Below are 26,467 nucleotides of genomic sequence, written 5' to 3' on the forward strand. Positions count from 1 at the left end.
AACTTTTGGAATCACTGTTATGTACAAAACTGACCAAGGTTATATTTATAAATAAATGCCAACCAGAGTTGAGATTGTGGCCATCTTGCCTAACTAAGTATGTGAATAAATTCCATGAGGAACTACCCCCGAGGAAATACAGAGTTAATGGAAGTTCATTCATTAGGCTGACAAGTACAGGAACAATGCGAAGCATTAGTCATACTCCTAGGTCACTAGGAGCCCGAGAAAATGGATGATTTACCTATAGACTCAAGGTGCTGCTGTGAACAGCTAGAAAATAGCTGCTCCAAAGGAACCAGCTCAAGAACCAACAATTGAAATGGTTCGAGTATAATCATTCTCAAGTGGTAGCCTCCATCCTGTCCAAAAAGAGGCTTGAAGTTCAAATCACCTTGAGTGCCACCAACAAGTGATGAGAATTTTCAGGCAAATTATGAAAATGGCAACAAGATTCAGGCACCAAGTATCTTGCACCTTTTCTTCAGCAGGGTTTTAAACCAATGGAAATGCCCCCAATGTGTCCCAAACAAATTACTGTTAATGTTATAACATGAGATGACCAAATTCTAATAATACAGCCTTTCCCAATTACTCAACTGTTAATGGCTCCCCTTAAGGGTCTTAAAGTACAATTTAATGACTGCAAACTAAATGGGACTTTTCTAAAGATAAGTTTTGGGGGAGCTGTAATAGCAGGCACAGATCATCTTAACAAGCTCAGCTGTCAGTCACTTCTATTATTTGGCCAATTTCTACATGAACTGAGTTTCATATAAGCCAGCTAATCATAAGTTATTATAACAGAAGTGAGTTGCTGCATTGTCCTTCAATTTTTTTAAAAAAATGTATTTTGAAATAATTATGGTCACTGGAAAGCATAAAGACAGTACAGAGAGGTGCCATGTACCCTTTGTCAAGTCTATTCCATGGGTACCTCTTATAATTATGGTACAATATAAAAATCAAGAATCTGATACTGATACAACATGTGTGCACAGTTTTTTGCCATTTTATCGCACGTGTAGATTTGTGTGACCGCACTGCTATCGAGCTGCAGGACAACCACCACAAAGAGCTCTCCTACGCTGCCCGTTAGAGCCACACTCAGCCCATCCCCGCACTGTCCCTAACCCTGGCAACCATTTATGTTTTCCATCTCTACAATTTTATCATTTTGAAAATGTTACAAAAATGGAATTATACAGTATGTGACCTTTTTAGGTAAGCTTTTTTCACTCAGCATAATGCCTTTGAGATTCATTCAAATTGTTGCACATATAAAAGATTATTCCTTTTTTATTGCTGAGTAGTATTCCATAGCATGGATGTAGCATTGTTTAACCATTCATCTATGAAGGTATATTTTGGTTGTTTCCATTTTGGGGCTATTACAAATAAAGCTGCTATAACCAATTGTGTACAGATTTTAATGTAGACATAATTTTTCACTTCCCTGAGGTAAACTGCCAGAAGTGTAACTGCTGGGTGAGTATATATCTAGTTTTTAATAAAATGCCAGACTATTTTCCGGAATGCCTATACCATTTTCTGTTCCCACCACCAATGGACAGATAAGTGATCCAGTTTCTCCACACTCTTGTATGAGTTGAGTGTTGTCAATGCTTTCTGTCTTAGCTGTTCTCATAGTTGTAGAGTGGTATCTCACTGTGGTCTTAATTGTCATTTCCTAATGACTAGTGATGTTGAACATATTTTTGTAAAGACATGAAGTTTATCATTGGTTTCAGAGTTTCTTTTGGCAAATCATTTTACTCTCTCCAAGCCTCAATTTTTTTCATGACAGCATTTAACTATATGACTCCTAAACAACCCTCCAGCTATACAATTCTATGTGCCACTGGATGTACCCTGGGTAAGTCTGCTTGCTTGCAAGGTAGCACGCTTTTCATTTTCCTCTTGGGCATCAGCTATTCCCATCTGTGAAGAATCGACAAGTAATGAATCTCATCCATGGCTTTCATTGACATTTCCATGAAATGCGACAATTCCCTATATGCTTCCTTTGGTCCTCCAGGCCTCATTCAGCATTTAAGTCACACCATCAAAGGCTGAGCAAAAAGACTCAGACTTTCACGAATGTGTAAGGGACTTTACTGATTTTCTGATTCATTGTTAAGTTTTTATTCCTTTGTTCCTAAGGTTCACTATAGAGCATAGTTTTGAGTAGGTGATACCTTAAATTTTCATCAAGAGTCAAGTGAGTGCCTACTGTGTGCAGGGAGGGTGGTGTACTGGAAAGAGCACAAGCTGTATACGGAGAAGGACTTGGGTTTGAATCAAGCCTCCTCCATTTATTAACTGTGACCTTGTCAATAAATATAACTTACCTGAACTTCAGCAAAATGCAGATAATGATACCTGCTGACAAAGTGTTATGAGGAAGAAAGATAACATATGTAAAGTGCCCAGTTCATAGTAAGCACTCAATAAATGGTAACTATGATTATGTGGGACATAGGGAGTAAGTCTCTGGAGAGAACCTAGAGAATGAGAGATGTGGCATGTGCCACACCTTGTGCAATGTGTCTTCACACACATACACACACCTCATTTAATTTCTACATTAACTAACCCTGGGAGACAGGTAGTTACAAACTGTTTTTATAAAACTGAGGCTGAGAAGTTAAATAACTTAAGATCCCCTGATACTAAGTGAAGGAATTCAAACTGTGTCCTTTAAGGAGTTTAGGAGTATAGCCTAACCAGAGAGGTAAGGTGGGCAGAAACAGATAAAGAGCAACACAGAGTGGCCCAGTGTCCATTGAACAGCAGAGCCAAAAAGCATTTACATGTTTAGAAAGGGAGTTAACCCTGAGGATGGGCCAGTTGGGGTAGGCAAGAGGAAATAGAGGATTAGAACTTACTCTGTCCTGCTGAAGACCCTTGAGCTCCTAGATGGCGCCGTCACAACTGCTTGTTGGTCCTGGAAGCCCAGCCCAGTTGCTGCGGGGATGGAGGCAGCGCTCAGCTCTCTCAGCCCTTCCCTCTCTCCCTCCTCCCTTTCAATAATAGAATATTTATATGTAGGCCCTTGTACTTCACTCCTAAGTTCCATCCAGCCTGTGTTTTTCAGCATTATCACAAAAGGTCGCTGTCAGACTTGTCATTCTTCTATTAACGCAAAACCCAGGGTCTACTTTATGGAAATACATCCTAGATTATCTTTCTTAAAGTCATCTTCTGTGATGCGAGCTTGATTTGTTTATAAGCCTACATCTGGGTCATTCCTGCACTTGGTAATTTTCAGAACATCTCTGTTAGGCTCTGTTGCCTTTATAGACTGGCTCATAGTAGGTACTGAAATTCATTTTGCCAATAAGCAAATGTATTGACTGAGTGGCTCCTGTGTGTCTGGCATTGGAGTTTCGGGTCTTATGAAACATGTATTCTATGAATGGCTCATTAACTAATGAAGACCGTATGAATCTAATTTGAATATCAATATCCATAGCAGATTATTAGTAGACATTTATTAATTTATTTATTTACTAAGTGGAAATCTGTGGCATTAATGAAAATGTAGTGTATACAGTGACACACAGAGAAACTACTAACTCCTTGTGGCAGGGAACAATTATTGAAAATTTCATCATTGGGCCTATAAATATGTCATCATGTAGACTGATTTCCAGTGAACAAGCTGGGCAAATTTACAAATCTTTGAAATTTGATCTTAATTTCAGTTGCAAAGGCCTAAATTGGGTTAGAGCTGCTTGCCTTTGTGTCTTCAACCCTCCCTGATCCTCAGGGATCACTGACTAATTCAGTCTTTCAAAAGTAAGGTAGAGGGCAGCCCAAATATTCAGCCTCAGGGGTTACATCTGGTTTGCAACTTCCTGTTGTGTGTAATGCACAGACCATGTATTTGTAACCGTTTTGTGAGTAATAGAGTACAGGCTTTACAGGCTCTTTAAAACATGTCAAGGGGTTGTATTCAGCAGCTGATGAGACTCCAAATGTTTTACTTTTTATTATTCCCAGTCCTCCAAATTTCCCCAGCATTGTTTGTGTCTTCTCGAATTGTTCCCAGAATTCTTGATTTATGGGATTGTCACATTGCTCAGAAAAACACAGTTTTTATTCAGTCCAGGTAACAGATGCTCTTAGATCCACACTGCTAATGCCTCAAAGAGGGAAGAAAAGGAAGCAAGGAGTGCTTTAGCTTGAGGTTGACTGTCGCATTTCTGTCTTGGTTTCACTTCCTTTTCCACTCTGGTGGCTTCCCATTTTGGTCTGCAGCCTTCTGTTCCCTGAATTTATTTTCCATTTGAGAAGCTGTTTCCTCAGAAGCTGTTTTTCCTCTTGATTGTTCCCACTCTCTAGCCCCGCTTTGCTTCTTCAGAGGTCTGGCTGCTGCCACAGCACTTGCCTCAGACCCAGCCTCCACTTGCCAAGGCTCCGGGCCAGCTGGGCCTTCCACCCAGTCCCTTTGATCCAACCAGCTCGGCTCAGAACCTTCTGGTCCTAAACATTCTCTTAAACCAAATCCCTGCCAAGGGACAAATGCAGACACTCCTGCCTGGGGGCTCAGCTAACACCGAACTCAGGGAACAACGGGAGAGGAAAAAGCATACATGGTCAGTCCTCAGTAGGAGCAGTTTCACAACCTCCCTAGGTTGTTGATAAGAAAGGATGGAATCTGTATTTCAAGAACTTCCATGAATGGTAAAAAGGAAATTTTGTGTTATATAACAGCCCCACAGGCCTTAAAAATAAAAAGATATCTATAGGTATCAGCAATTTGGGGCCCCAAGATGACCTAGAACTCATTTCTTAGCACCTCTTCTCAGAGAGCCTTTAAGAAAAACGGTGCCTTGTGTAAGAATCTCTGCATTCCATCTTTATCCCAGATACATGTGTGGGGATGGAGGCGTGTGGTTAGAATGTCTGGTACTCCTAATTTTACAGATGAGGCAATGACAAGATCAAGTATTAAATAACGTTAATGCTGTAGAAACCTTTGAACAATTCAGACTAGCCCTTTGGGTATTCATCCTGGTCTATGGAAGGTCCTATGGTCCTGAGGGAGATATTTCCCAGCTATGATTTCAGTTGTAAGATGACACTGTTCTTTTGCACCAGTACATGAGGACTAGCTAATTAAAATACTGTACTGGTTCATTCAAGAAGTATTTACTGGATTCCTACTACATACAAGGCATGGTGCAAAGAGCCTGTGTAGTATGACAAAAATTTAAAAATAGACTGCCATAAATAAACTCCATGATAGGATTATGTAAAACCTTTCAGATAATTTTAGCTGTTTGGATGTGCAAACGTGGGCTTCTAGTTCTACTGTTTTGAATAAACTGACCTGTTTTTTTCCACTAACACCCCTCCCTTCCAAATCAATTCATTCATCTTCATCTACAGCCACTCTCCATCTCTTTTCTAATGGTATGACCAGGGCTGCCAGGTAACATTGTGCCCTGTACACCGAGGGGGCCAACAGGGTAGAAATTCATTCTATATTTTGCTGACTAAGCCATGTCACCCAGCCTGGGTCAGTGTCCACCCAGAGGAAGAGCACAATTCTCTAATTTGGAACAAATGTCCCATATGGCTTAGCTGTGGCCCTGCTCACATCGTCAGTTGGTTCATAAGCCAGAAATAGAATAAATAAGCAGAGTTGTGTTGTAATTAAACAAGATTTAGAATAAAGATACATGGGATGGCATATATGATGTTTATCCTCACTGACCCCTGTGAGCGGCCATATTTGGCACTCTGTTTACTCAGCCAAGCCAACTGGGGGGAAGCAAGAAGGAACTGTGTTAGGGAAGTGGCCACAGTGAAAACTTTGGTGAGTTCCCAGGAGCGTACTCTGGGCTCCCCATGGTCTGAGTGCTTCCAGGAATCTTATGTCCAGGAGGGTCCAGGGTCCTGGGGTCTGAACTCATATTTCACTTCTTGAAGAACATCAGCATCTCCTCTCTGGTACAATGTGACCTTGTTACTGAGAATTGAAGGCAACATGCAAACAAGAGGTAAATGATAATGAAGATTTTAGGGGTAGAAAAGGCGAATCCAAGGGGTGATAATTCTCATAGCGGAGCCTTCGTATGTTCTCTGCAGGCAGGGAGTAAGCATGGAGAATGAGCCTATGCACAAAGGCGAGTCAGGCCCATCTACAATAAGCCAGCAGAGGAAGGACAGAAATTGGAATCGAACTCTTTTTATATTAAAAGATTGCTCTTGGGTCTAGGTCTTTGTAGTTCCACTGAAGGTGATAAAATGTCTGATAATTATTATTCTTTTTTAAAAGAATTTATTTATTTATTTTTAGAGAAAAGGGAAGGGAGGGAGAAAGAGAGGGAGAGAAACATCAATCGGTTGTCTCTCATACGTCCCCAGCCAAGGACCTGGCCTGCAGCCCGGTCATATGCCCTGAGAGGGAGTTAGACCAGTGACCTTTCTGTGTGCAGGATGATGCTCAACCCTCTGAGCCACACCAGTCAGGGCTGATGATTATGGTTCTTACTCGCCCACAAAAGACGGAAAGAATGTGATTACTTCCATAGATCCGATCAGGCATATTTCCAAGATTCCAAGCTACCAGGCAGAGTCTCCGTAAGAACAGGACACTTCGGCTTTCTCTCAGGCCAGAAAATATGTAAAATAATGTGGCTACTCACAGGCCATTGTAGAAACTCACTGGCTACTCTCATAGGTTGGTCCAGGCCTGTCTGTAGGGCCACAGTCATGGCACCCACAATTCATAGCTCTTGCATAATACATTCTCATGAAAGAAGAAAAGGCCACTTTATAATGTGGTGAGGTGCCCTTGATTGCTGGAATTCAAGTGGAGGCTGAATGCTCAACTCAAAGGTAGAGGAGAAGACATTTCTGGCCCTCAAATGGAAGGTTCCTTCTAGCTCTGAGATTCTCTAATTTACTTGTAAATCATCGTTGACAGATGGGATGTAGGGTAGTGTTGTGTCATGAGACAAGCTATACTTAGAGTCAAATGTGATAAAAGAGTCCATCAAAAGAGCCTGAAAGCTGACAGTCTTTTTGGAGCTAAAGAACAAAGAAAACTTTCTGACTCCTATCTTTCTGCCATGAATGCTCAATCCTGAAATATCCATGTCTGTTGTGGGTGTGGTCAAGAGCTTTGAGCAGTGGATTTGAGTCCATAGGAGACAGAGGAGAGACCATGGTTCCCAGAGGAAAGACAACTGGACAAGGGCTACCCCCAGTCATTGATCTGGTGCAGGAAGGTAGATGACTCCATTTTTGTCTGAAAGAAAGACTTTTTAGTCAGAAATGTGCATTTTCCCTTATAGCCCACAAAATTATGCAATATTCAGCAAAATCTGAGAAGCTGGCATTGACATTTTTAGCCTGCTTTGTCAAGATTCTTTTAGTACTTGATAAATTTTAACTCAAATTCACAAACTCCACAAGATAAAAAGCAGAAACACACAGTGTGCATCATTCTTGAGACTGGTATGTCACTGTAAAAAAATTTTTTTTGTTGTTGTTGCTTCAGCAGCTCTCATTTGTTGGATTGGGATTAGTGTTGTACTTCATAAAGAAAACATTAGGATGACTCACCAACTCTCTGAGTTGATTTTCTAGTAAAGGGGTTGTTTTTTTTTCTAGCTTTATACCCTATCACTTGAATTGGAGTTAAGTCTGTGGTTATGAAGCAGCACTGAACTCCTGGCCCACACTGGGTTCAAACCCATCATCAATATTATGCTGTGATCAACTCGAGCATCTACTGAAACCGGGGTTGGGGAGATGACCTTTCAAGACAGCAGGGATCATGTCTGTCTTTTGCATTGCTATATTTCAGTATCCAGCACTATGCTTGGAACACAGTAGGTATTTAATGCATGTAATGAATGAATGGTTTCTCCAAGGTATCAAGAGCCTATATCCCTCCCATTTTTCCTTCCCCTGAGTCCCATTTTCCAAAGGTGTCTACTCTTCAACGTTTCATGTGTTGAAAGGTGAATTTAGAAGAAAAAGAGCTTTCATACGATTGGTCAGAAAGTGTTTGTCAAAATGGAAAAGCTTACTGATGTCTTGAAACAAAGGACAAATATGTTAATAGTGATTAATAATACAGATATAGTTTAGAAAAAGACAAATCAAGATCATGCTGTCTTCTCTGACCCAACTTCTAAGAGAACAGTTCACCTGGACAGAAGCTGTACTCCTCTGTTGATATCAGGCATCACCTGTGAAACAGACCACTCTCCCTGCAAACATCAGCCACGGTGTGTGTTTCCCACACGGCTGGGGAGGTGCCCCAGGTCCTGCTGTGATCACAATGTGGGACCCACCTCATTTCTAAATGGAGAATAGCGTGGCAGGTGCAGAGACCCTTCCACATGCCTTTCACCTTCTTCTTACCTTTTTGGAGCCTTCTTCTCCAGGCCAGGAGGCCAACTCCAGCCAGGGCAATGGCGACGACAACAGACCCAGAGACAGCTTTTATTACCAGAGGGGTAGTTTCTGATTCTGAAAGCAAGCATATGAGGAAAAATCCACAAGTCTTCCTCTCCTTCTATATTAACTTTCGGGGACTTTTGACCCTTTGATCACGGGAAGCCCAACACCATTTTTCTCACTCTCACTTCTCACTCTACAGCTTCATGCATGGCAAGAATCTTTCGACTACACAGGGAAACAGTAGTTCTCAAAGTGAGGTCTGAAAGTCCCAGGGGTCTTCAAGACCCTTTCAGAGAGTTCATGAGGTCTAAGTCATGATTTTCCTTTTTTTATTGCTCACATGTGCACAGTGCGGTTTTCTAGAAGCTACACCACAGGTGATGGTGCCATTGTTTGAAAGATAATGAAAATGTGTGCACATGTTTTCTTGAGTGTAAACTTAAACATCATTTATTTCTAATACAGTAAGTAGGAATTGAGATAACCCATATAAATAAAAGGTCTTTGGGATCCTCACTAATTTTTAATAACATAAAGAAGCCCTGAGGCCAAAAAGAGAGAGAACCTCTGACTTAAAAGACTCGTTCTAAAGCAAGCCATGACCCGTGCTTGCTGCTCAACCCCCTTCCTTGGTCTCACTGCCCAGACAGCTACAGCCTGTCCTTACCCTGAGGCACCTGAAGAACCTTTTGGATGTCACAGTGCTCCACGTGACATGAGTAAAGGTCGCTGCTGCTCTGAGGATCCAGCTCCAGGGATACCCACGTCTGATAGGTCCCGTCCCCACTGGGAAGAATCTCTCCATGATCCATTTCTTGGATCATTTCTTTCCCATTTTTCATCCAGATCATGGAAATCTCGGGGGGGTAAAAGCCATGGGCTGTGCAGAAAAGAGTTGTAATCCCTGGAAAAGTTTCTTTGCGATTTACTCTGACCAGTGGGGGCTCTAGGAAGAAAAAGGTAAAGTTAAATAGAAATAGCTTACTTATCGAGCACACAATATTAGAAATTGGCATCTGGGATTCCCAATTAATTTTCTTCATTGCAGGATACATCTAAAACCAAAAATAACCTGGAACCCAGGTTCATTAACAACAAACTTACTTATTGTGTACTTCCTGCTAGGGCAGCGTGCTCAAGAATAATGAATGTGCAGTTGAGCCATGTAACTGAGCTACAAAATTTGTATGTGACTGTTTGTGGTAAGTAATTCAGCAAAACTTTGGTCTTTAGAACTCCCTTCTCTCAGTTCTGTGCTAGTGTAGAGAGATCACAGCCATCTCAGCCTGGCTTTGGTTCTGAATTGCCTTGTGTACTTAAGCAGGTGTGTTGGTGATTGTTGTGGTCTGAATGTTTGTGTTCCTCCCCCAGTTCATTGTTGAAATCTTAACCCCCAAAGATGATGGTATTAGGAGGTGGGGCCTTTGGGAGGTGATTAGGTCATGAGGGTAGAACCCTCAAAAATGGGATTAGTGCCCTTAAAAGAGAGGCTCCAGAGAAGTTCCTAGTCTCCTTCTGCCCTGTGAGAACACAGCAAGAAGTCAGCAGACTGCCACCTGGAGCAGAGCCCTCATCTAAGCATGCTGGTACCCGGATCCTGAACTTCCGGCCTCCAGAGCTGTGGGAAATAAGTTTCTGTTGTTTATAAGCTACCCAGCCTGTGGGTATTCTGTTGCAGCAGCCCAAACAGACTAAGACAGTGATTGTCATCAGACACAAACATATATAGCATATCACATCATGGTTACCCCTCGAAGGGGCTACAGAAATTCATATCACGGAGGGACCCCAGCAGTGACGACAAAGAATCATACATTTGTGGTCTTGCTTCCTCTTGACCACTTTGCTCATTTTCTGTACAGTGCTGTCCTTAGTGCTTTCTGCTGACACCAGGTCACATCCAGACAGGAGCACACAGAGCCCAACACCACCCTGGGAGGGGCTGCTTCCTGCTGTCTCAGACTCACCTCCCTACCCTGTGTACCTGCCACCACAACACAGGAAGGAGCGCTCACCTCGACAATACCTTCCTTTTCTGTTTCCTGTGGCATGCAGTTTAGCAGGAGAAAAAGGCTTTCCAACATTAAAAAGAAAATGAAACACCACCAAGAGAGACTCTGCTTTGTGACAGTGTCTGTAAGAAATGATCACAGATCCCTGACTACCAGTGGGTTTAGACCAAAGGGTTTAGACCCTATTAGGACATCCCATTAGACAGAGAGGAGGCCTGAAGGTGGGGGGCAGGTATACTGAAGCTAGACTTCCCACGCTCTTCTGACACACCCCAGGTGCACAGGCGTCCTCCCTGTTTTTCCAAAGAGTATGAGCCCCGAAAGCCCAAACAAACTTTGTCTGCCTTCTCCTCGTGCTGATTCACCAGCAGGCCAGGGGACTGGGGGTTCTCTGCTTGCAGTCAAAGGCTGTGCCACTGTTCAAGGTGAGGAGTGGAGACTCACACAGCCCCTCTTAAGATTGGGCCAGCCTCAGCCTAAAATGCCTCATGATTAAGGGTCCCATACAACCCCAGGTTGGCCATAGACTTCAGCTAGATCCTGAGCTGTCAGGCATTTTTTAGTCTGGCAACAATATTAACATTTACTGCATAAACAGAGATCTACAGTATACAAAGAGCTTTCACATACATTATTTCACAGCGATTTTTGTGAGGTAGGTATATCCCACCAACTTATTTTACTCAAGGTTATTGCCTTGCTGGCCTGGCATCTATTAGCCCTATTTTTTCCCGATAACAAGAACCCCTTCTCCTAACAAACTCACTACCTATATTAGAATATTAGTCTACCCCAACAGAGCATGTGCATCTTTTAAGAGGTACTGATCTCAACCATGCCGCCCAAACATAACCCACCCAGACCGAGTGCCCTGCTCTGCACCCCCAGAGGCTGTGGTCCTCAGACGGCACCTCGGGGCTTCCGTGCCCCCAGCTACCTGTTGGATCTGGCCCCTGGGAGGAGGACCCTTAGCAAAGGAGAACTAGAGGAGAGGGTGGTGGGGGTCTTCATCAGTTCCCCAGCCACTGCAGTCTGCCAGTGACCGTGGTCCTCCACAGCCACAGCTCTTGCTAGAAGGTTCCAGGGTACCAGTCCTTGCTGGGCTCTGGTAACAATAGTCCCTCCCCTTTCACCTTGAGACCTAGAGGGTGCAATGGCCTCCTGCTGCTGCAAGTCTCTAGGTATTTTGCTGTCCCTTTCCAGTTTCCTCAGCCCTGACTGAACGCCTGTAAATAATCTCATTACTGAATCCCCCTCAGTTAGACTCTGGAACCCATGGCCAGTCTCAGAAGCTTATCCAGATGGCCACAGTGCAAGGGGTGGCACATGATCTCACACAAAGCTAACCAGAGTTCTTCTGTGACTAAGAAAGCTTTTTTGCAACTAGAGCTGGAAGAGAGAAGCCCGTTCTAGAACAGTGAAGCTATGCGGACATGCGCTTTGCCTTGGCTGCCATGTCCTCCCCTTGGAGAAAACCATTCAAACCTTAGTTTTAACTCCTTGGGTCCCCACACTGCCCTGACTGCTGCCTGTCAAATAGCTTCTCTGCTGTGCTTTGGTCAGTTTGAGTAGGTTTCTGTTCATGGCAACCATTAAAATTGAGATGCTTATTCAGCTAGTGAGTGGGAGAGCTGAAGCTCAAATTCTCATTATCTGCCTCCATTGTCAAGGCTCTTAGAAAGAAAGTCCGTATTCGTAATGGGGCCCAGATGCCTCCCGAGGGCCCAGCCCTGAAGACCGCTCCTGTGGGAAAAGGCACATTGTTCTAGGTGTTTCCTCTAGAGCGATAGAGGCATAATTTGTTTTGAATAAGATTATGAGTAACAAGTTCTGTACTAACTAAAAGTTGGCCAATTAAGTCCTATCATTAATGTGTAAGAGAAGCTTTTCACAGAAAGAAATCTTACCATAAATTCTTTAGGGAAACGAAGACCTTCTGTGTGCCTTCTTTGTAAGTCCAGATTTTCACTCATGCTGATATTATGGGAGCCCTTACTTACTGAACAATGTGTAAGAATCACTCCTTTGCCCAAAGTATTTCCCAACTTATCACTGACGGGAGATGGAAGGATCTGTCTCACTGGATGTCCCCAAAAGGAGGTGTCCCTGGAGGCATTCCACTCTCTCAAGAGGGATTGCTGAATCTCATCAAGATGCCGATAAAAGTAACTGAGGAAAGTTTTCACGGGGAATTATGGAATCATGATAGTTCACTTAACAAGATGCATTTCAGAATAGGGTGACTACCACCTAGATTAGAGGAAGTTACATATAAAACCAAGGGTTCTGGGGCTGTGGGAACAAGGTGTCCTCCCTTCTTTTTACCTGTCCTTTGTAGGATGTCTTTCCCATACTCCAGGAATCTCTTTAACCAGGCGACGCATTCTTCTTCCAGCCAATTCTTCTGATATTGTAGCTCATGCTGATTGGCCTCCCACATCCTCTTGATGATGTGGGCCACATTATCTACAGCTGTCCAGGAGAGCATGTCTTTATCGAAGATAATGAAGTCCTCTCCATCATAGGCATATTGCAGAAAACCCGTGGTGTTTCCATCCTCTAGCAACTCACAGCCAATCATCCTCTGGTAAGTGTGAAATCCTGGAACACACAGGCCAGAGAGGGGTTCACACAGGGCTCTGGAAGACGCCACCCCAGTGATGTGACTGGGGGCGTGGCTGCGAGCGTCCTCCTCCCCAGGACAGAGCCCCCCACAGGCCTGCCTTACATCACTGTCTCCAGGAGGCTCCTGTGACATAATCCCATCTATAAAGAGATATCTGCAGGGTACCTACTGTGTGCGAAAGGAACGTGTTAACTCCTGTCTGGGAACGATTAACTGATCAACTTTATAGTGCAGTGGAGGAGGGAGAGAGATGCAGGAGCTAGAAATATTCCCTGAATAAGGTGAAACTGTAAGTCATGATGCATAAGTGAGCAACTTACTAAGCCAGGTCACTGGGAAATGAGACACAGAATGGCCACATTTAGGTGGGAAAGGAGAAGATACAGGTCATAAGTCTGAATGATACTGGCATAGGGACATGGGGAGCAAAGAACAAAGGGCTCCTGGGGACAACAGACAATTTGGAAGATGCATAGGGCAGATGGCAGGCACTGAACCCCATCAACCAAATTGTCCAGACTTTGCCAAAAGACAGAGAGGGCAACTCAGCAAAAGCTCATAGGCGCTGTCAGCCCAGGGACCTTATGGCCAGCCAGGGTGGGGACCAGGGAGGGAAGCAATCTGCTGCCTTCACCACCTGAGTGATTGTAGTGACTCTGCAGTCGCTTCAGCTCCACAGCAAACGCCCGCTGCCAGCCCCGCAGCAGCTGAGTGTATCTCTCCCAGTGATCGGGTGCCAGGTGCGCCGCCATCCACAGGGCCCGGGGCTCCTTCACCCGAGAGATGCTGTCATATGTGGTGATGGGGTAAGAGTCCACATACCCCACTGAAATAAAGTCAGGGATCCCTTGGCCAGGATCTGAAATGCCCAGGCGGAAGTATCTCAGAGAGTGAGTACCTGGGAGGGAGGCAGAGAAGGAAGGTGTTTAGAGCCACAGACCTCCACATCCCTAAGCTGCAGTCCCTGTGCTCCCCACACCAGGGCTGTGCTTGGCCGCGACCATTCCTCCCAAGGCCCAGCTGCTACCTCTTCTTAGAGGATCAGAACCCCAGCAATTGAGGCTGGAAAGGACTTGAGAGCTCTGCTGTAGCCCAAGACTTGGAGCCTTTTGCGTTCAGGCTTGGAAACCTTAGGATGGAATTTTGCAGGTAATCTCAGTGTGTACGTGAAGTAGGGAGTGCTGTTCAGGTTTGCAGGGAGAGGGCCCAGGCCAACCGAACTGCTTAACCCACGAGGGCTGCCCATGGATAAATGAGGGCTCCCGCCCCGACCCCTGCGGGTGCACATGCGGGTGAACATACACACACCAGGTCAGTCAGAGCAAGAACCCAAGTGAGTTTTCTAAAAGCACAATTCTTTTCCTATTATACCCAACCACCTCTGTTAACCATTCTCCTGCTTTTACTTCTTTTTCTTCTAGCCAAATATCACCATAGGAACTGTGATAATCACGAAGGGTCAAGATAGAGTAAGCTAGAATGAAACAAAGCTGTGTGACCCTCCCTGCCACTTCCATCCTGACCTTCTCTCGGCTCAGGCAAGAAGCTCACGGTCTGGTGAAGACAAACAGTCGGTTTCAAAGTAGTGTGATGCGCATCGTGATGGGGTGAGTGTGGGGTGTGGGCCCTTGGGAAGACTTTCCAGAAAAGATATGTCCTAGGGGAGATCTCAGGGACAAGTAGGAGGTGAGCAGGAAAAGAGGTTGTGTGGGGTCACAGGAGGGAGGGTGGAGGAAGCAGAGCAGAAACCACGTGTGCCAACAGGAGGCAGGAGAGAGTGAGGCACGCTGGGAACCAATGGCCTAGGGAGGAGACAATAGGAGAGGTGACATGTGAGAGGTGAGCAGAGCCAAGGCTGAGAAGGCCAAGTGCCCCTGCCCCTGTGCCATCCAAAGAGCTGGCAGACAGAAGATGCGCAGGATCCAGGCTTTCTTCCCCTGCGCTGCTCAGGACTGCAGGACTGTCTGGGAATGCCGATCTCAGAGTCTTTTGCCTTGTTACTTTCTGTCACTGATTTATCTAAATCCTTCCCAATCATCAAAGCCCATCTCCAAAGACACTCCTGGAACCAGCCCTGACATTTGCATGACCAAGTCAAGAGGACAAAGGAAGCCCATTACTGCTCAAGGGGAGAAATTTTCCTATATGATATCACTAGCATCGTCACCACACACAGCATTTACAATTCTTGTAATTTCACTTTCTTATAAAAAAAATCACTTCATAACAATCTGCATTATCTAGAGTTTATAAGAGGTAGGTAGAGAGAAGTATGGTCTGTTGACAGTAGTCTCCAAGCCCAGCACAGTGCCCCTCTCGCCAACCCCAGTCTCAAGGTAATTCCTGGTTTCGGAGCACTCCCCCCCAGCCAGCCCTGACTCCAAAGGCTGCTGTGCCCCTAAAGGCTGGGCTCCATCTGTCAGTCAGCTGCCTGTCCATCCCTCCTGCAGATGCGGCCTGGCTCCGCTCCAGGACATCTCAGCCCTCTCCCCTTCCTTTGCCATGGGCCCAGTTACCCATCTGCTGTGTCCACAGGTACGAGTCACGCTTGCTCCTTAACTGGGTTTCCAAAATGGGATCTCAGCTGTGATGGGAGGTTGGTGGACAGATGTTAAATCAGTAACTCAGAACAGAAAAGAAAGAGGAAAGCCTATGGTCCCCGTTCTCCCATGGTCCGTTAGACCGTGTGATAGTTTGTATTCCATGGACACATTACCCAGATGACCAGATTTCTAGTATACTATGGGGGTTGAATCACTTGAAAAGACCTATATTTGATCATTTTTGACCTACTAACATGGCAATTTCATATGATTCAATCTTAGAATTTTCTGATTCTTTGTTCTTGCTCCAATAATTATGAAATTAGGTTTCTCTCTTCCTTTCTATGAAGAGACTGTTAGCATCAATTCACTTATTGAACTGAAGTCTACAATTTGGAATTCAGTCTTCTGTGCAGGTCAGTCAAGCTGCCTCTCAAAGGGCGCCTGCTGCCTGTCCCAGTGGCCTCTGACAGACACGGCCGGAAAGCTTGAGCAACACAAGCACACAGCTTAGACCAGATATAGTGGTTACTTAGTGTCCTAAATTATGTTCCCTTTAAGCTGTAGATTAGCTAGTTAGGCCATTTTTACAAAAGGCTGTGAAAATCGCCGGCTATAAAATAATTGATAAAGTATTTTCAGGCATTCACCCACAGGGCAGTTTTTATTTACTGGGTGTCTACCACATACAAAGCATTGTGAGGCAATGTCAGGAAGAGAAAGACATACTGGACACCAGTTCTTTCCTCCAGGAACTTACAGCGCTACAGGAAAACTAAAGCGTGTCACCTAAGTAAATGCAGTGCAACGACATGTGACAGTGAGCCGCACGTGCTGCAAACCAGGAACCAGGTACCGGCTGAGTGCCCAGAGGAGAGAGAGCCTGCTCTCCCGCGAAGTAATCCGGAAATGCTCCGAGCTGACACTCCTTCCGTGAAGTTGGGCCCTTAGTGAGCTGCTGAGGGCAGCAGCATCTGAATCATAACCATGAGAACTGCACTTACTCACTGAGCACAACCATGGGTTAGGTACGAGCTAAGCCTTTGATAAACAGGAGTTTCATTTACTCCTCACAGCAACCCTCTATGATGGGTTTTAAAATTCCCATTTTAATAGGTGCAGAGAGGTGAAGAAAACTGCCCGAGATCACCCTTAGAATCCATAGGTGGCGGAGCCAGGGCTCACTCTCTGACCTCTCAGACCCCAAGCCCCTCTGCCTTAGACACCCAGCTGGTCCTAAAGCAGGGCACTTTCCCAGCCCGGACTGTTTCAGGCTCCCCACTCGTCACCATTGCTCTCTCCCGCCCCCTTGTGTCAAGGGTGACTCACTGTCACTGATTCCCCCAGTCCCTGGAGGCTCATGCTTTAGACCTTCCTCCAAGTGGCCTTGGGCCCTGATTGGATAACCAGGTCAACAAAGTCCCCATTATTTGTTGGCCCTCCCAAGTAGCCTGATGCCTTAATCCAGTCAGAGTGATTGTGATTTCTGGGAACTACTCTTTGGAATGTCAGGCATCACGGGAATGAGGGGGAGTAGCGGATGGTGATATTTTTAGTTAAGAGGACCCGTGGACACTTCACAAGCCATGCACTGATGTGGATGGTTCTACGGGCAGCAAGAATTCTTTTAACTACAGGAACTTACTGAGGGCCTAAAAGGCTGATGTGACAGTTTGACTTTTTTGGGCGGGGGGCTACTCTTTTGGGGGTTACTACAATCTCCTCCTGTATCAGTTTTATTCTTTCCTGAATTTTCAGTAGGCACAGTCCTAGCGCTATGAACATATCAAAGTCCCAGCCCTCTGGGCTAACTTCTAGAAGGTAGTGATGGAAACTGTGAAGAAAAATGAAGCAGAGAAAAAGATAGAATATTGAAGACAGCTGATCTTTTAGACAGAAGGACCGGGAAAGTCCTCTCTGAGCAGGTGGTCTTTAAGCAGAGATGTGAATGAAGTGAGAGTGGGTCAAGGGAGGAGAGCCTTCCAGACAGGACAGCAAGCCAGAGTCCTCAAGGAAGCTGTGCTTGAGGAATAGCAAGGACACCGCCATAGGACCTTGTAGAGCATTAGAGAAGAAATGAATGAAGGCGCTCTGGTGGGTTCTTTTTTCTTTCTCGGTACTCTCCATATACAGTGATGACCATATGCCTCATATTTCCCAAAAGAATTCTAATTTTGTGAATTTTATTCTTTTTAAATGATTCATTGAAGTTGTAACAAAATGTGACTTGATACATATATTCTTGAAATGTTTTCCATAATAAATATAAATTTGAACATCAGAAAGAATGCTCTTTGTCATTTGTCTCAATTTGGGTTTCATAAAGTAAGTGATCTTTAACCCAGTCTCCCTCCCTCCAGTTCTTGGCAATCCTCTGGGGTAAGAGGATGTTTGAGGTCAGTGGATTTTAGTAAAGATAGATATTCCAACTAGTCAGAAAAAAAATCTACAAATTACTTGAATTCCTCGGATTTAGATAGATTCCATGTCAACCAAGAAGAAGATGGCCTTAGGGGAGTAAAACGTTGTCTTGGAGAAATTTCTACTGCATATACCTTGGTAACAGCTCCATGGAAACAGTCTAAAGTCTAATAAAGTCTATAGCAAATGCCCGTATTTTCTCACGTTAACTCTTTGAACTCAAGGTCATTTCTAAACAAATACTCTGTGATTTTTTAAATGAGCTCTGTTGCTGATTTAGGGGGCTTCCCCATCATCAGTCTTTATCTGTGAAGGACTCTGTCATTCATGAAGCAAATTGATATAGCTGATTGATATTGTACATCCATAGAATTATGAATATTATCAAGAAACTGACCTTGGTTATTTCAAGATTAAACACCCAAACCTCATGTGGCTATGCAAGAGAGATCCTACGTATGCCCCTAGCTAATTGCAGCCACCCACATCACCAGGCCAGTTTCACACAGGCTGAAATGAAGAATAGGATGAGTTGTAATGCATGAAACATTTTTTTTCCACACAAATTCTGCAACTACAGTAAGCCACAGTCACAAATTTGCAGTCATTATTGCTGCCCAGGTTCTCTATGGCTCACAGTCAGATAACTTCAATTTCTTAGGGACATTACCTTTGAACATAAATTCACTCAGGAGGCATTTATGAAGTGCCTACTGGTCACTAGGTAGTGCTGGGGAAATAAAGAAGCAAAAAATGTAGAGATCTCTCCCTGGCTATAAGGACAGCCTTGAAGGGAAGACTTTCATAAATAGGAAATTAAAAAACTGGGAACAGGAGCTAGGGGAGTACACAGGAAGGAGTAGTCCACTGCAGACTACAGAGTCTATGAAAGCAACACACCACAGGTGATATTGGAGTTTCCTGGACATTTCCTGGAGTTGTGCCCCCAAACACTCCCTGAATTTCTACATCTAGAAGCTCCTACTCAGGGCCAGCCTGAGGCACTCAGGTCCAGTAGACCAAGTCTTTGTTAATAATCCTGGCTTCCTTCCCTACAGCATCCCTCTGTGCTCAAGAATTCTCACTCACGGTCCTGGCAGGAAACAGCCTTCCCTCCAGATGAGTCACCTGGGGAGACCTTAAGAAGGGACTCCTTGCAGAGGTATGGGCAAGATTAAGGGGAAAATAAGGGAGAACGAGGCCCAGAAGCTCGCAGTGATGGGAAGCTGTTACTGCCCCTAGAGCTGCAGAGACAAGAGCAGCCAATTGTGTTTCTGAAGCGCAGTGGGAGCTGGAACCATATGTTCAGGGAAAACTATATTGCAGAGGGACATGGCCACCAGGAGAGACATTGCAGAAACAGGAGAAAGAAGACTAAACGCCCCACCCTCTTTTCCTCCTTGGTCTCCGATCTCAGTCTTTTCAGTGTCTCCCATCGGGTGGAAATCAGTCTGCAAGAGCCACAGAGTGATGCAGCCTGTAGAAGTCATTCTCCAGGGCACAAGATGGGACAGGGAAGGAGGACATCTGGGAGTCAAAAGGAGAGTAGCCAGCACAAAGTGACCTTTCCTGCCCTTTACAGATGACTGGTTTTATTTCACATTCCACCTGCGATCAAAGGGCCAGGTGTCCACATCCAGAGGTGCTGTGACACTGGCGAGAAGCCCTGACTGCGGGCGAGAAGCCCTGTGCCTACTTCGGACTGTCGCACTGTGCGAGCTGGGTCGGCCTCTCTGCGCTGGGCTCCCTCCACCTGCCACAGGCTTGGTGAGACCATCACATGAAGGATTATGGTTAGGGGATATTGAGGTCATATTACTGGAGAGCTCTTTACGGATCAAATGCAGGTAATACAAGCTTTTTACCTTCTGGAAATACCACCTTTCTCTCCCTTTCTCTTTCCATTATTTGTCTCTGATCCTCCCCCCTCCCGCACCCCTTCCCATTTCTGCCTTAAATGGTGGGATCTTTCTGGATTAAATGTCTGTAGAACCAGGACCTATGTCTGTCTTGTGCATGGTCATATCCCCAAAAGTTCCTGGCACGTGGCAGGCCGTCAACCACCATTTGTGTAATCGGTGCCCAGGTGATTCGACAGCTCCTTCCCGCCACACCTGCTGGCGGCCGAGGCGGAGCCCTGACCTGACCGGCAAGCACCGCCCCGCCCCGCCCCGCCCCGCCCCGCCCCGCCCCGCCCCGTCCCGCCAGGGAGGGCCCGCCCCCAACTGGAGGACGGGCTGCTCGCGCAGCCGCCCGGCGCCGCCAGCCCGCGGACCCTCTCTTGTGCTTGGGGCACCCTTAGGCATCTGCGTCCCCAGTTACATGGGCCCGGGCCGCGGAAAAACTCCTTCTGCTCAGGTGATACCCCTCACACCCAGGAACCTGGCTTTATCTCCCTGGGATCTTCTCCTACGGGAGAGCTTGCGGGAAGGAAGAAACGCAGACAGCGACCTTAACCGGGACCGCATCCCCGCGACACTCTCTACGCCGGTGAGGAGGAGAAACAGACGCAACAGAAGGGTCTGAGCAGCAGAGGTGGGGAGCAGAGCGCGGAAGGAAGTGAGGCGGTTGCCTGAACGGTCTTTCCAGAAGGGCTCGCCCCCCGTCAGGGGAGGGGAGCCACTCCCAAATCCTACCCTAGCCGTGCAGCTAGTCCTTCGCTTCTACAGGTCTGGGTTTTAATAAAGGCGCTTCTCTGCCGGGTTTCTTCGGCATTTACCCTGAGTTTTAGGAAGACGAGCTGCTCCGCCTCAGCTGCCTCAGCTCCGGGGTTCGGAGCTGAGAGGGCGCGGGATACTCACGGGCAGCGCTGTGCTTCACCGTAAACACAACGAGGAGGGCTAGCAGCAGCACCATCAGCCCGCCTCCAGGCCTTTCTCTCAGGTTCTTTGGACCCAAGCACTGACAGGCCCCTGCGGATCTTTCAAGAACCTAAACTCTGCCGGCTCTTCAGAGATTTAGCAACGGCGCGACGCTCAGGGCCCTCTCCCAATAAAGACTGGGGAAGTATGCAGTGTCATCAGTTGCTAGGTGGAATAGAGAGAGAACTAGGAAGCACCTTTCAAGGTCGTTTTTAACCCTTTGCTGGTTTCAGGCACTGCTTAGTCCTTTTGGTGTGCCTTTCTTGACCCTGTTCCCAACCTTTTAAAATAATAATAATTATTATTATTAAATCATTTTTCAATTACAGTTGACATACAATATTATATTAGTTTAAGATGGCTCTGTTTCCAATTTTTAAATATTTATGTGCAAGTCACAGGGAACACAAAGATTAATCACTCCTTGTCCCTCATGGAACACACCAAAAAAGAAGCCTTTGCTTCTTCTATGGAGCATAGATTTTGCCCTGGGTGGATGAGAAAGATTCACACAAGGTTCCCAGAACTTGGATCTCCCTGTTCTGGCTTCCTACAATGCCATATAGTCCATAGGCTGATATAGTAAATATCAGACTGTCTTATCATTTAAGCAGGTCGACCTTCCCTGCTGCTCTTGCACCCAGCACAGTAAACAACAACAACAACAACAAATGCTTGTTGAATAAAGGAGAGCAAGAAAAATACCTTAAAAAAAAGATTCTGACGGACAGCCACTTGGCTTGCTTGCTTAGCAATTCCCAGGCTTAAGCTGTGACTACATTGGCATCAGGAGAAAGTGACAAGCTGAGAAACAGCAGTTTAAGCTTACGTGGGGAGCTAGGGGACAGGCCCAGACAGGAAGGAGGAAGTAGAGATGATGGGGAGAGGTAAGTGGAGGCAAGGCTTCAAGGCAGGTTGGTTTGAGCTCTGATTCGGAGACAAGGGTTTGCATCCCAGCTCCTTGACTTTGGGCAGACCCCCAAATTGAGCTGAAGCTCGGTTTCTTCAACTTTAATAGCAAGTCCTGGCATATATTTCATAAAGTTGTTGAAGTATTAGGTGAGTTTCTGTTTATGATGCACCAAGTAGGTATTAGAACTACACAAGTTGATTCCCTTCTGTGGTAGGTAATGCCCCCCACAGGCACACACCTGAAAGATATCCACATCCTAATCTCTAGAACCTGTGACTGTTATCATGTAAGATTTATCTTACATGATAAATTAAGAATCTTGAGATAATCCTGGATTATCTGATAGATCCAATGTAATCACAAGGGTTCTTATAAGAGGGAGGCAAAAGGGTCAGGGGAAGAGATGTGACAACAGAAGCAAGGTTGAAGTAATGTCATTGCTGGAAGGGAAACATGAGCCAAGGAATGCAGAACCTCCTGAAGTGGTGGGAGAGGGAACAGACTCTTCCCTAGAGCCTCCAGAAAGAGTGGAACCCTACCAACACTTTAATTTTTAGCCTGTGAGACCCACTTTCAGACTTCTCTATAAGAGAATAACTTTATTCTGTAAGAGAATATGTTCATACTGTTTAGGCCACTAAATTTGTGGTCATTTGTTACAGCATCAGTAGGAGTCTTATTGGGACTTTAAAGTTACACATCACCATCAGCCATCAGCCCTCATAATCACCATCAGCCCTCTTGAGCCATCCCAAATAAATCTCTAATTTAAGAAAAGACAGTGGGTTTGCCACGTAACCTAAGTTGAAACTTCCTAGCCTCACTGTCCAAACTTTTAAGTTACATTTTAAAACCAGCCCTATGTAGAAATTCTGGAGCTACCTCTGAAAATTATGCATATAAATCACTTAGCACAAGGTCTGCCACACAGTAAGCAAATGTTAGCAATTGTTATTGCTATACCGTTACTCAGTAGTTTAACAAGAGGAAAAGTTTACCTTTTCCCTGTATCAATAAATTCATAGAGATGGCAAAGATCACACCTCCCCTCCTACAATGGCTTTAATTCACTCTTTTGTCAAGAAGTTCACTAAATTCTAATAATGTATTTTAACTTTTAATACTCAGCAAAATCCATTCATTCATCCATTCCTAACTTGCCTTACTCTCAAAAACATTTGAAACTGCTAAGTTTTTTTATGTGTTTTTGCATATATGGTTCCTTGGCTTTCTCACTTCTCTTTTAAATTTGTTAAAAAATTTTTTGTATTTCTAATTATCCAAGTAAACACTTCATAGTGCCAAACTTTAAATACATTTTCCTTTTACTATGTATAAAATTTTTCTATGCATAAAAATGTGTATATGAAATGAACAAAGTTGAAATCATATCATATATATAATTTTGTCTTGCTATTTTCCATACATGCCATTACACACTTTTAAACAACATTCCAATGACCATAACATGGATATTCTATAAATTCTTGATTGCTTTCTAGTGTTGGATATGTAAGTGACTAGAATTCCTTCTTGTTTATTTTAAACCAACGTGTAAAGAGTAAGGGTACAGGTGTCGATAACAACCAAGGAGAAGGAAGGAAGCGTAACCAGTGTGTGGATATGTATGTGGATATTACTGTGTTTAGGGCTGGGAAATGCAGACAGTTTTGGCTGGACTAGTGAACGCTAGCAGGAATAAGCATTTCTTGGAGTGTTCCAGAACATGCATATGCATATCAGAGAGTTTTTAAAAGTTTGGGATAATGATGAAAAGTATAATGCCTAACATCTATATAACACTTTTCTTACTCAGTGTTGTTTCAAGAAGGATTTAGGGTGATTCAACAGCAAACAACCCAATTAAAAAATGAGCAAAAAACTTGAACAGACATTTCTCCATAGAAGATACACAAATGGTTAATAAGCACACACAAAGATGCCAGTATTTTAACCATAGCTTCCCATTCCCTGAGGCAGTGGAGGCCAAGGTCTTCTGGTTTTAGAGACAGTGAAGGAGGGCAACATATTAAAGAAAGGAACACCCTGCACCTCCCCCACATGCATTTCATTTCTCAGCCCTCCACTATCTCCATTGTTGGTATTTTTTCCAAACCTCTAATTATGGGAATTTTCCAAGCCTCTGTCCTCTATCTTCTATGTCTCTGCCCCCTCATTCATAGTTCAATTAATAAATTCATGGAATAGATAATAAGGGTCTATGCTAGGCTTTGAGGTGATAATAACATGAACACAGTCTCCCCTCCCTCCAGGAGTTTAGTGGGGAAACCCCACATGCTACATCTAGTCCTCCTCCTGTGTTGTCTTTGCTGGTTATTGGAACTTCCAGCCCCAGAACCCTGAAAGCCTTCCTCCTTCTGCTTCCACCAACACCCTGCACTAATCAGTCACCAAGTCCACTGATGCTGCCTCTAAAGTATTTCCCAAATGTGCCCCTACCCTCCCTCCTATTTGCCATGAGCTTATCTCAGGACACCCTCAACCCTCCTCTGAACCATGACCTCCCAACTGACCTCCCAGCCACCAGAGATCTGTCTCAAATGTGAATCTAACCCTGTCAATTCTGTCAACGTCCATGACCTACAGGAGAGTGTTCACAGTTCTTAACGTCAGTCTCCAGCCCTAGCCCCTCCTGTCACCATCCCCTTTCACTCTGGCAATGCTCTGCTGTGGCTCCCCCACAGCTGCCATGCTGTCTCCTGGCTGCCTCTAGTTACAGCTTAGAAACAACTCCTTACACACACACACACACGCACACAAATCAAGTGGCAACTCTGTGTTTCTATGGCAACTGGTGCCCGGCTTTCACTGTGTATAACTACCTGTCTCTCCCACTGGTCTGAGAGTTCCTTGAAGCCAAGGACTCTGTTCTTCTCTGTGTCTTCAGTGCCTAGCACATGGTAAGAACACAGCACGTGCCAGGCGGTGTTCCAAGCCCTTTTCACACATCAATTCATTTAACCCTCATGATACTCTATAAGAAAGTTCTTTACTGTGTCCATCTCACAGCATGAGGACAGTGAGAGATTAATCAGTTGGCCCAATATGCAACAGGAAGTAGCAGAATTGGGATTTGAACTCCAGCAATCTTTTTCCAGCTCTTAATCACTGTTCTCATCTGCCCCTCAAGTTGTGTGTGTGTGTGTGTGTGTGTGTGTGTGTGTTGAATGAATGAAAGACGATCCCTTTCCACCTCTCCATCTCAGCATGTCCCTAACTAAATAAATACTTCTCTCCCAATAGCTTCTCTGCCCATCTGACCTCCACTGTTCCTTCCAGTCTCAGAGAAGCCCTTAGTCTGTGACTTCCAACTCTTCCCCTCGCTAATCCCATTTAATCTCTCATCCATCCAGAAGTTTAGCTTTTCCTTGGAAACACCTATCAGATTCATCTCTCTCGTCCTCATCCTTTCAGGCCTGATGACCACAGCAGCTTCCTGAGTGGTTCCCTGACTTCACTGCCTTACTCAGTTGGGACCTTGGAGTTTACATGCATTTTTATTTAACACTTTGCAATGAACCATGAGCTCATCTTTTATAGATGAGAAACTGGATAACAGAACCCAGGTTCAAACAGGGTTTGTCTGGCTCCTGGGACTCTTTCATTTCCAAAAAGATGGGTGACTCTGGGCAAGCCATGTAACCTCCAAGAGTCTCAGATTTCTCATTCGTAAAATGGGAATAGTAACAGGAACTACTTCATTGCAAGAGCAGCTGAGATAACAGCACAGTGCCTGAAACACAGTAGTTGCTCATGATTACCAGTGATTAAAGCTCACAACCCTCAAAGCACATCTACCATATGAGTTGTCTAATTGTTCTGAACAAAATGCTTTCTGGAAGAATTCTTGAACCATAGCTGAGAGGTTGCCATACCGGGCCCCTTTTTTGTCCCTCAAAGGTGCTATCTCCAGGGACACAGCATACCATTGTATGAAAAATATTATCTTACCGGTTCCTTGCAAAATGCCCAGCAAAAGAAAATACACCCCAGTCTGGTGTAAAGTGCACAGAATCCGTGACTCTGCTCTGTCCCGGCTGTGTGATCACAGGAAATCTTGAAAACGCTCAGACTTTTCTCGTGTACAAAATGGGAGTAATAATACCGTCTTCGACAATATCGAGATAGTGCATAAATAGCTTTTAGTGTGTATCCCGATACAGAGTAAGACCTAAAGGAGTTGTGCAACATTGTCATAGTCAGATCATGTATATGAGCACCTTTACTGTACGTCGAGGATGAGATTTATAAATCACGTTATCAAAATCAAGTAAAAGTACACAGAGGAAAGGTGCCAGGATTGTGCACCTCAGGTTCTATCGTGAATCCTAAAAACCTACCTGTCTTCTTAAGAAACAAGCGACTCCTCCCCCTGGATACTGAGAGGCGGGTCGAGACCCAGTCCGCTCAGAGCCCGGCCTCCAGGGTCCAGTGACGCGCGCTAAGGCCCCGCCCACGAGGGGCGGAGCAGGCCCTGGTCACGTGAGCGCGGGTGCGGAAGTGGTGCAGCAGGCAGCGCTGGTGGTTGGCCCAGGCCGTGGGTCCCGGGGGCGGGGTCAGGCCGGTCGACCCGCCTGAGGAGCCGGGGGAGGAGGCTGCAGCGGGGGCCGGCACCGGACTCAGGGATCCGATCTGCGGTCCCA

General features: G+C 45.1%; 1 protein-coding gene across 1 annotated transcript; it reads right to left on the minus strand.

The window, feature by feature from the left end:
- Positions 1-6,226: 6,226 nt before the first annotated feature.
- On the minus strand, positions 6,227-21,005 carry LOC129081885 (major histocompatibility complex class I-related gene protein). The gene is made up of 6 exons (XM_054587543.1): positions 20,831-21,005; positions 13,703-13,963; positions 12,765-13,040; positions 9,095-9,373; positions 8,389-8,496; positions 6,227-7,264 (listed from the first exon to the last, which is right to left on the minus strand). The coding sequence occupies exons 1-6, from the start codon at positions 20,883-20,885 to the stop codon at positions 7,224-7,226; spliced, it is 1,020 nt and encodes a 339-aa protein (XP_054443518.1). The 5' UTR covers positions 20,886-21,005; the 3' UTR covers positions 6,227-7,223.
- Positions 21,006-26,467: the final 5,462 nt, after the last annotated feature.

This window comes from Pteronotus mesoamericanus, unplaced genomic scaffold (assembly GCF_021234165.1).
Source record: "Pteronotus mesoamericanus isolate MK-2021 breed Mesoamerican mustached bat unplaced genomic scaffold, CSHL_Meso_final scaffold_1186, whole genome shotgun sequence".
Taxonomy (NCBI): Eukaryota; Metazoa; Chordata; class Mammalia; order Chiroptera; family Mormoopidae; genus Pteronotus; species Pteronotus mesoamericanus.

Coding starts and splice junctions, on each gene's coding strand:
- LOC129081885 (XM_054587543.1), bottom strand. CDS start 20,885: ATGGTGCTGCTGCTAGCCCTCCTCGTTGTGTTTACGGTGAAGCACAGC. Junction 13,041..13,702: donor GAGTCACTACAATCACTCAG/GTGGTGAAGGCA, acceptor TGTGTGTTCCAG/GATTTCACACTTACCAGAGG. Junction 9,374..12,764: donor AGACATCCTACAAAGGACAG/GTAAAAAGAAGG, acceptor TTTTCTTCCTAG/AGCCCCCACTGGTCAGAGTA.